The sequence below is a fragment of the Macrobrachium rosenbergii genome, chromosome 37 (assembly GCF_040412425.1).
Source record: "Macrobrachium rosenbergii isolate ZJJX-2024 chromosome 37, ASM4041242v1, whole genome shotgun sequence".
NCBI classification, from domain to species: domain Eukaryota; kingdom Metazoa; phylum Arthropoda; class Malacostraca; order Decapoda; family Palaemonidae; genus Macrobrachium; species Macrobrachium rosenbergii.
This window is the reverse complement of record NC_089777.1, coordinates 37,774,216-37,784,036: the sequence shown is the minus strand read 5'-3', so window position 1 is coordinate 37,784,036 and position 9,821 is coordinate 37,774,216. Positions and strand designations below refer to the sequence as shown.

The 9,821-nt window shown below is 40.1% G+C and overlaps 1 protein-coding gene across 6 annotated transcripts in view; it reads left to right on the top strand.

The window, feature by feature from the left end:
- The window catches only part of LOC136825499 (uncharacterized), a 42,984-nt gene that overhangs the window by 20,084 nt on the left and 13,079 nt on the right, over window positions 1-9,821 (top strand). For 2 of the 6 annotated variants that reach the window (XR_010849359.1, XR_010849358.1), the window contains exon 1: window positions 1-4,382. This exon is cut by the window's left edge and continues 1,090 nt beyond it. The exons of 3 other annotated variants lie outside the window; for them this stretch is intronic. Coding sequence is in view for 1 of the 3 variants with exons in the window: in XM_067082054.1 (XP_066938155.1) it covers window positions 4,167-4,382 (216 nt within the window). In the remaining 2 variants the exon portion in view is untranslated. The remainder of the gene's footprint in view (window positions 4,383-9,821) is intronic. One more of the 6 variants, XM_067082054.1, reaches the window with a different exon arrangement.

Genomic DNA, 9,821 nt, shown 5'->3' with positions numbered 1-9,821 from the left:
CCCAGCTCACAGAAGTGACAGAGAAGGTAAGGGGCAACTTAGACCCCGCCAACCTCATGCGGAGAGTACCGCTCAGCAAGCCACCTCCCAAGATACTGGTATTCTCTGACACCTCCCAAAGGGGTTGGAGTGCACACCTCAACAGCAAGTTCATTCCAGGGACATGGGGCCCCAGTGAGAGGGAGGGGCACATCAACGCCCTTGAAATGAGAGCAGTATGGTGGGTCCTTCAGCTCTTCCAACACCATAAAGCAGGCCACTCAGCAGTTGCTGTGAGCGACAGCACAACAGTAGTGGCCTATGTGAACAATCAAAGAGGGACAGTCTCTCCAGAGTTGTGTGATCTGGCACTCAAGACTCATGAGTGGTCAGCGACCTTGTGCCTGAAACTGGTGGCCAGGTACATCCCAGGTGGGGAAAATTGTAGAAACAAAGTGGGCATTAAATCAGGAAATGACAAACAGACTGTTGGAGCTTTGCATGGCCCCAGCAATCAACTTCTGCACCACAGCCCACAACGCAAGGTTTCCCCTGTGCTGTTCCCTAGTCCCAGACTAGAGAGGGGCAATGCAGGATGCCCTCCAGCACTTGTGGGACAATCTGGGTGTCTACACCTTCCCACCATTCAACCAGATGAGAAGGGTCTTCAACAAACTCTTCCAGTCCCAGGGCCTTTGCATGATGCTGGTGGCTCCCCTGTGGCCTCAGGCAGGGTGGTACACAGACCTGCACCTGCTGATAGATGTCCTAAGGGAGTTACCACTGATGCCCAGCCTTCTAGTGCAAGACCACAACTGAAGGTATTGATCAGTGTCCTCTCTCTGCCTTCACAGATGGAGGTTCTCCAGAAGCTCCTTAAGAAGGGGTTTTTGAAGAAGGCTGCTGCAGACATCACAGACACCTTCAGACCTTCTTCTACTGGGTTGTATCAGGGAAAGTGGACTGAATTCTGGGGTTGGTGCTGTCAAAGGGGTCACAATCCACTCAAGACCTCTGAAGAATGCGGCAGACTTCCTCGTCTACCTATATCAGGAGAAGGCCCTCTCAGTGTCAGCAGTCAAGGGCTACTGGGCAGCCCTCACCCAAGTGTTTTAGCTGAGGGCCATTGGCTTGTCCAACTCCTGGAAGTTGTCTGCCATCATCAGAGGTTTCGAGAAGTGCCCTCTGAGGGAGGTCAAAGCCCCAGTGGGGGTTGTTACGAAGGTCCTAACCAGCTTACATCATCCATTCGTGTGACCTCCTGCAGAAGGCATCCTACAGAGACCTTACCTTGAAGATGGTATTCCTTCTGGTACTTACCTCAGCCAAAAGGTTTGGAGAACTGCAAAGGCTCTCCTACAACTTCTCCCATCTAGAGGGGTGAGCCTCCCTGTCCTTGGAGTTTGTCCCAGAATTCATGGCCAAGGCTCAGAACCCCTCACTTCCTTTGACCTAAAATTGAAGAGGTTCTCAATCCCTTCCCCGAAGAACTTCATTGAATATAACAAGGACGAAATGTTACTATGTCCAATCTGGGCCCTGAGACAGTACCTGAAGAGGACAGCTCCTCTCAGACCCTTATATAGGAGGTTGTTCGTTACTGTGGGAAGGAATAAGAAGGAGGTATCTAAGAACTCTGGCTAATTGAAGTCATAGCCAGGGCTGACGATTCCAAGGATAGTGGGGAGGCACTCCTCGGCAGAGTCAGTGCTTGTGATATCAGAGGTATATGTCCCTCCATCACCTACAAGAAGAATCACTCTGTGCTACAGTCCTGAAGAAGGGCAAGTGGAAGTGGCAGTCCAAGTTCACATCTTTCTGCCTGAGGGACCTGGTGCACAATTCCTTGGACACATTCACCCTGGGGCCAATAGTGGCAATTCATCAGGTGATATAGAGGAGTATTAACCCTTGGGAGGGGTCTCTGCCTGGAAAGTTGACAGGGTCCCTAGGAGTGCTGGAAGGATGTGGTGAGTATTGCAAGAGCCCCTTCGTGGGGGAGGGAGTGTGTAGAGTATAAGTAGTGACCCGAGACAGTGAGGGTACCTTTCTGGGTAACTTGGCACCACTGTGGCACACTCACCTGCTACAGTTGGGGAAAGGTTGCCCTCTCAAGGATGAAACTCCATTTATGAAAGCATAGGCTCATATTCCCATAGGAACAAATAACAAATTTTAGAAATAACTTTTATTTTTCCTGGGTTACAAAACATAGCTTTCATAAAAGAATATACCCTCATTTGCCACCCATGGCTATTCCAATCTTTCCCATCTCAGGGGTATTGATCTGTAGCAAACTGGCTGATTCTCACAATGGACGAGGAGGCCATGACTCATAGGCCTACAATAGGGTTCTGATTTTTCTAGTTAGTCAGTGTCATCCAAAACACCCTTGTGTGAGAAACTCCATTTATAAAAGCTCTGGTTCTTATCCTAAGAAAAATATAATTTTTAAAGTTTTGTTATTTTCGTGCTTTGTGGGTTTTACTATATATATGTGTGTGTGTGTGTGTGTGTGCCTTGTGTGTCAGTGGCATCGCTATGGGGGAGCCAGGGGGGCTTGGGCCCCCTAGTCAGATGTTTGCCCCCCCCCCAGTTGAAATTCTCTTTGTAGCTAACCCTTTGATGGTCAAAAGCAGAATTATAGTTATAGGGTTTTAATACAAATGACATATTTGCTCATGATATTTTGATCCAATTTAATGTTATCAATTTACGTATGAAGTGATTGAAACTATAGTTAAGTTTTGAATAAGTGCAATGCAATTTGCTACTGCTGCTTAGAGTTAATTTCCAGGGAGAGGAGACGAAGAAGAGGGAATGGGATAGGTTGAAATTTTGATGAGATTTTGGAGGGGCATAAGTCTTTTGTGTTATTGATTATATGCACTATTTTGATATATTTACGTGTCAAGGATATTATACTATAGTTGAAAATTAAAACTTGATAATAAAAATTAGGCTAGTGTTAAATATAAGGTTGTGAAGAAATTTATATTACAGTATTTGATACATTTGAATATAGTAAAAGTTGAAAATTAATTGAAACTTGAGCTTTGTAATTTCAAGTACAGGTTTACTAATTACTAATACTATTATTTTCCTTCATTCACATAGATGTATACATTCGAAAATAGTAAATTTTACTAATTACAGAATTGTTACATTAGTTTTGTGTAATTTTCTTGGCCCCACCTAGGTCCCCTACTGATGGAATTCCAGCAGTTTTACTGGTGTGTGTGTGTGTGTGTGTGTGTGTATTCCCACTGTAAAGTCATTATACATTCCCATTTGAATGGGATTACATTTGACTATCGTTTCCCAGGAAATGTAAGTTTACATGAGTCATTTGTTTCTATCTCGCATACAGTTCTCCCGGGAGTGACCTCATGCTTTGACATTTTCCATAACGCTTCCTGTTGGCTCTCTTGCTTGTTTATGCCAGCATGGGCCCATGCCCAAAGGTGGGTAGTAAGTGTAATAAGGTGTGAAAGGGACAAGGATGCATACAAGCAACAGAATGTATTTCTCCTCTTATCTAAAGACCGGGGAAGCATATGCATCTCTTGAGTTGCATAAACTCATTTACACTGTGTCAAGAATTGTATGTTCTAAGAAAATTGCATTTGCGCGTTTGGTTGTCTCTGACTTTATCTTCTTGTTTTCGTTTGTTATGTGGTAAAGGATGGATGTATGTATTGCATGATAGAGAACAATCCTTGCATTACGTATGTTAGGTCTGCCTGTTCTCCCAGTGGACGGGCTGTCTTCAAAATGTAGTTGCCAGAAGCTTTCTCAAAACGTCTTCGTCATTATTTCAGTTCTCTCGGAACTGTAAATCGTTTGGAAATATTGCAGATTTACTTGAATTATGTTCAGTATTTTAGAATTTGACAAATTTAAACCGAAAAAAAGATGATTCACATAAGTTGAGGGGAATTTATTATGTGGCAATGTATTACATGCTCTGACTCGTTAGTCATCACCATTGTAGAACACAAACCACTTAGCTTCCGCAGAAGATAAACCTCCAATCCCTCTCTTCTCTAGATTGACAATTTACCATTTTCATATTAAACGCAACATCCCAAGAACCTCCTAATTAGTATTCAGTATTCATCGAGATTGTGATTGGTGCAAAATAAAGTGAGATTCGACCGTGAAAGCGATTTTGAAATTTGGCGAAAATGTTCAGTTGTAAGCATCTATGCACCAAAGACATTATATTTGGAGTTATTGTCGCAGTGTCAATGGTCATTGTTTTCCTATCAGTGCCCTTCTTGCAGCAACTCCCTTTTATAGCCAGCGCCATCTTTTTGTATTTTGGCGGTTTTATGATTTTGGCCTGTGTTCGTAATCCAGGACTGCTTCCCTCAGGCAGTTTCTCCACAAGTTCCAAAGAGGTAAGTCGTGTTTGCTGGATGCTTAGTTTTACATCTCGTCCTTGACGTACTACGTGGCCGTGTAGCCCACGCTGCTAGGCTGTTGCCACGGTGTTTTTTATCAGCCACTGGTTCATCCGAGTAGGTATTGCATCAAGTGATGGGGAGCATGCGGATATGAGACGATTTTGACAGATTAGTGAGGCGATTTTGACAGATTAGTAACAATTACAAAATATTTAATTACCCCAGAAGAAATGTCCGAACCCGTTTTCCTGCCAATTTGTGAAATAAAACATTGTCTAACTTGTTCACAGTTTTGCGGAGAGTTGCACATACAATGCTTAAGAAAATAAGCCTTGCTCGGCTCGGATGCTTCGTGTATGCATTTTATTGAATTACTACTCGCTATTTGCAGGTTCAATTGTTTACTATGTATTTTCTCTCGTGGGCCCACAGGTCCATGGATTTCTTTTTTAGACAATGGTCTGAGCAGTAACCTATTATCTTTTACATTTGGTGTCTTGCTACTGATCAAGGTCCTTGCTGCGTTTACATGGGGAAGCGTTTGCCGTCGTTTCAAGTAGTTCCCCAGAAGACACATTTTCATATATAGAAGGTGCCTTTTATATATTTTCTTCTTCCTCTTCTTTTTTTTTAAGGTAGAGACTGCTTGCAAATAATTTTCGTCAGATGATGCCCTCGTTTAGGCCTGAGCTGATTACCATAAAGTGCTGCCCACATCAAAATTTTCTCAGTTGCAGTCGTGAAGGTTCTAGAGGATTCCGGAAGGTATTATCCTCTCCAAGTTGTTCCTAGAATTCTGGCGATGTCGTGCTTGTAATTTCTATGTTCATGCTGCAAACGGTTAGAGAATATATATATATATATATATATATATATATATATATATATATATATATATATATATATATATATATATATATATATATATATATATATATATACATATATGTATATATATAGTATATACATATATGTTTGTATGTATATATATAAATTATATATATACTGTATATATATAAATAATGATAATTCACTGCTTTTGTCAGAGACAATGGTATTTAACTGAGTGTGCCTAAAATGTTCTGCTAAGGCTGATGGTTCCTTTCGCGAAGAAACCCTTATCCTGGCAAAGTTGTGGTTGTTTCCTCTCTCTCTCTCTCTCTCTCTCTCTCTCTCTCTCTCTCTCTCTCTCTCTCTCTCTCTCTCTCTCTCTCTCTCTAAAGAGTTGTGGTGTGTATATAAACATTTTATTCTCATAACTCTCTTTCTCTCTCTCTCTCGGAAGAGTTTCGGTGTGTATATAAACATTTTATTCTCATAACTCCTAGAGGTTCTAATCTCTGGACCTTGAGGGTAACTATAAATGTAAGGAATTTGAAGATTTTTATGTGTTTTTCTTAATCATAATTTGCTTGTCGCTGTTGTATCATATTTACGTTGATGGTTCCTCAAACCGGCCACTTAATTTCTAATGTCTTTCTCAAACGACGTTCAATATTGGCCAAATCCTTATAGGTCACACCTGACTGTATACCGTGGCTCGTGCCCATATAGCAATGTCATTATGATTGTGAGAGTATCTTTTTGGATGGTTGTACCTGAGATCTCTTGACAACTGTATCACTCGCATCTCCAACAGCACACTCGTTAGGTTGTTCTAAGTTTATTTTGGTTTTGTGGTGATTGAAAAGCCTTACTCTGCCTCTAACTCAGCTTGCAAAGTAATACAAGTTGCTGTCCCCCAGTACATTGCATATGGGCAGAATGCCGTTGGCAAAGTCAAGATCCACTAGACTTGAGTGGCCTTTTTATCAATTTATACCCCCAGAGTTGTTTCATCAACAGCTCTTCTTGAAAATATGTAAATAAAAGACAAGGGTAGTAGACTCCCACCCTGCATCACGCCAGTCTTGACTTCAAATAGATTTCCTATGATTTCCATTTGCTGTTACTGTGCAACGATTGCCTTTTGAGAATCTGAAGCCTCTGCAGTGATGTGAGGAAATCCCTATCTTTTAGGAAGTCCATATCATTAAGCTTTCCATAGCTTAGTACATGACTCAGTGTCTAATGCTTTGTCAGAGTCTGCGTTTCGTCTTTTGGCTTGTTGCTGTAATTATCTGCTCAATATATCCTCTGCGTTTCCTGAAACCATCTTGATCATCCATCAGCTACGTGTTAACTTTTGGTTCTGATCTGTTTGAAGTAACTTTACGGAATACTTGAAAACATGTGCTTTTTTATACTTGTTCTCCTTATATTGAAAGCTTGTACTGTGAATTTACTTGTGAAAAGTTCATGTTGAAGGTCTAGGCATCATATCCTAGGATGTGAAAAGGGCCATTGCATGCTCAAATGTATTAGCAGTCATCTCCGTGAAGGTTTGATCATCGCGAGAGTGCACGTGTGCTGTCTGTGTCCTCTCCATTTTTATCCTTGTCGTCTTGGCTTTCAGTCAGTTGTTTATGTTCATCTCTGTTTTATTACAATTCTTCTTTTGAGTTTCATTATTTTCGCTGTATGCATGTTTATCCTCTATGGTTCCATTTTCAGAATCGTCTTCTATTTTTTTCCGTAAGTTTCATTGTACCTATCTTATTTCTGGCGTGTTTTCCATTCTTTCCAAGGCAATTTTATTCAGTGGAACTGTCAAGCTTATTAGAAGTTAATGGTCTTTCCTGGGTTTGCTTGCGCACTTTTATTCCCCTTTTTCTTTTCTTAGGGGAGAGAGCCAGTCATAAAATGAGCAATTATGGATATAACAGGACGAAGACATGATTGAAGGTCGAAGAAATCATGGAGAAATGTCAGAAGACCTAGCTCGGGAGAGAGTTGAAGTTATCCTGGTGACTCATTTCGACGTCTTGATCCTAAAAGGGGAAAATCGGACGTGTACAGTAAACTTTAATGATGGTGGAAGCGTTGGCATTTTGACCAATAACAGTAACAAGAAAATACTGATGTAGATTGAACTGATGGTATTTGTCAAGGGTCAGAACTGCCATGATATAAAAAGCTCAGAATCTCAGGCAATATGTAAATGTCTTTGTAGTACTTTTTTTTTTAACTATAAGACCGTTGTAGGGAAACGTTCAGAACGTCCAGTGTTCACACACACACACACGCGCACACACACACACACACACACATATATATATATAGAAATCATCAACACACAATCACGTGTGGAACAGAAATAAATTTCTGACTCACGTCGGGATCGAACCCAGGTCTCTCAGGTGGAAAGCAAGGGCGTTATCCACTGAGCCATACAAGTCTAAAAGAAGTTGGAACCTGAGAGCAACTGCACCCAAGGAATTACCTGGGCAAGCTGACTGCTTGCATACCAGCGAGTTTTCCCCAACTTCCCGACTCAGCAATGACCCAATAGACAACATTTCATGCGAATTATCCCTCTGAGTGAATAAGATAGAAATCATCAACACACAATCACGTGTGGAACAGAAATAAATTTCTGACTCACGTCAGGATCGAACCCAGGTCTCTCAGGTGGAAAGCAAGGGCGTTATCCACTGAGCCATACAAGTCTAAAGAAGTTGGAACCTGAGAGCAACTGCACCCAAGGACTTGTATGGCTCAGTGGATATATATCAGAAATTTATATATATATATATATATATATATATATATATATATATATATATATATATATATATATATATATATATATATATATATATATATATATATATGTTTGTGTGTGTTGTGTAATGTCTGTAGTTGTTCCAGTATGTATGAGAATCACCATTCCTTGTGGTTTGGCATTTGCTAAGAGTGTGTAAAGCGGTTTTTGAAATAAAGCAGATCTCTCTATCTGTTAAGACAGTCTTCGTCATTTCGGGGACCCTGGTACTCGAATATTTTTTTAGCGTGAATGTTAATTTGTTAAGACTACACATTTGGACTTCTTTAATTCACATAGTCGGGATGAATTAGTATTTCTCTGATAAACGACTTTCAAATAACTATACCTATTTATTTGTTTCTTTATTTATTTATTTACGTATTATATTTATTTATTTACTTGTGAGATTGCGCAATAAAGCCAGTGCTGTTTTGTATAGTTTTTAATATTTTTGACATCTTGCAAGTTCTCCAGCGTTGAAGGGCGTATATTGATGTACGAAGATTCTGTAATCCGAACCATATGTTTTATTTACTTTTCATGTATTAAAATAGCGCAAGCAATACAGGGCTTACAGGTCTCATGACGTCTCTTGACACTCAAACCCTCACGTCCACAACACGACACTGTTGTCCACCGAAAGTATGAATGGTAGCATCTTGTGCTGGTGACCCCCGTGGTTGATAGGTTGGTTTGGGTGAAGCCAAACACGTGCCCTTGTTCAGGGGTGACCCGTAAGTTTGGTAAGGTGTTAAAAGGCATATTAGAGGCCTGCTGTGGATCTGGCTAGGGTTTTAAAAGGCATATTAGAGGCCTGGTGTGGATCTGTGAACTCTGAACAACAAATCAAAATGAACGTGAGTGATTAATGATATGACAGCAGTTTTTACACAGGCGGTGCTTTCTAATCCGTTTGCAATTTAAATGGGAGAATTCCTCATCCTGTCAGGCCACGGTTAAGAGACTTCCTTTCCATCTGTTGCTAGGCTCTTGAATTCTAGTTCTGCTTCTGTTTTCCTGAATTTTACAACCTTTCTTTGGGACCCTCAACCCTTCTGCCTCCTTTTCCTTTTTCTTTTCTTTGGGCCGGGCTTAGGAAAGAGCGTTAGGCTGCCCGTCCCACTGACCTTCATTGTGACCCAGAGTGTCTCCTTGGTTAATCCAGCACCCGAGTTCATCCAAGACAATTGTTCAAAATATGAAGAGCTTCCTCAATTGTGCTTATCTCAGTAAGGAATAAAATCTCAGTTGTTGTTAGTGAAAGTGCGTCTCTGTTGTAATCTTTTTTTTTTTTTTTGTCGTCTGCTTGAAACTGCCCTAAAAGTAAAGCGAAATATCTTACACTGTTTTGTTTCAGTTTTTTCGTGGCCATTTAGTCGGTGTATGTTTTATATCACGCGGTTTATTCCCATGATAGCATATATATATATATATATATATATATATATATATATATATATATATATATATATATATATATATATATATATATATATATATATATATATACATACATACATACATATATATATATATATATGGCTATGAAATATTTTCTGTTAAAACAGAAATCCATTTAATAATAGGAACCCATAAAAACGCCAAAAGGTAGGGGGAGACAGTTTAGTCTCTGAAATATAACAATAACTTACGAGGAAGATGAAACATCAAAGGCAAAATTTTCATGAAAACTACGTACAATGGACAAAAGATTACGAGGAAGTTAATATTTTGCAACCACCAACTAAGATTATGATAATATATTATATTTTAATACATTAAATTTG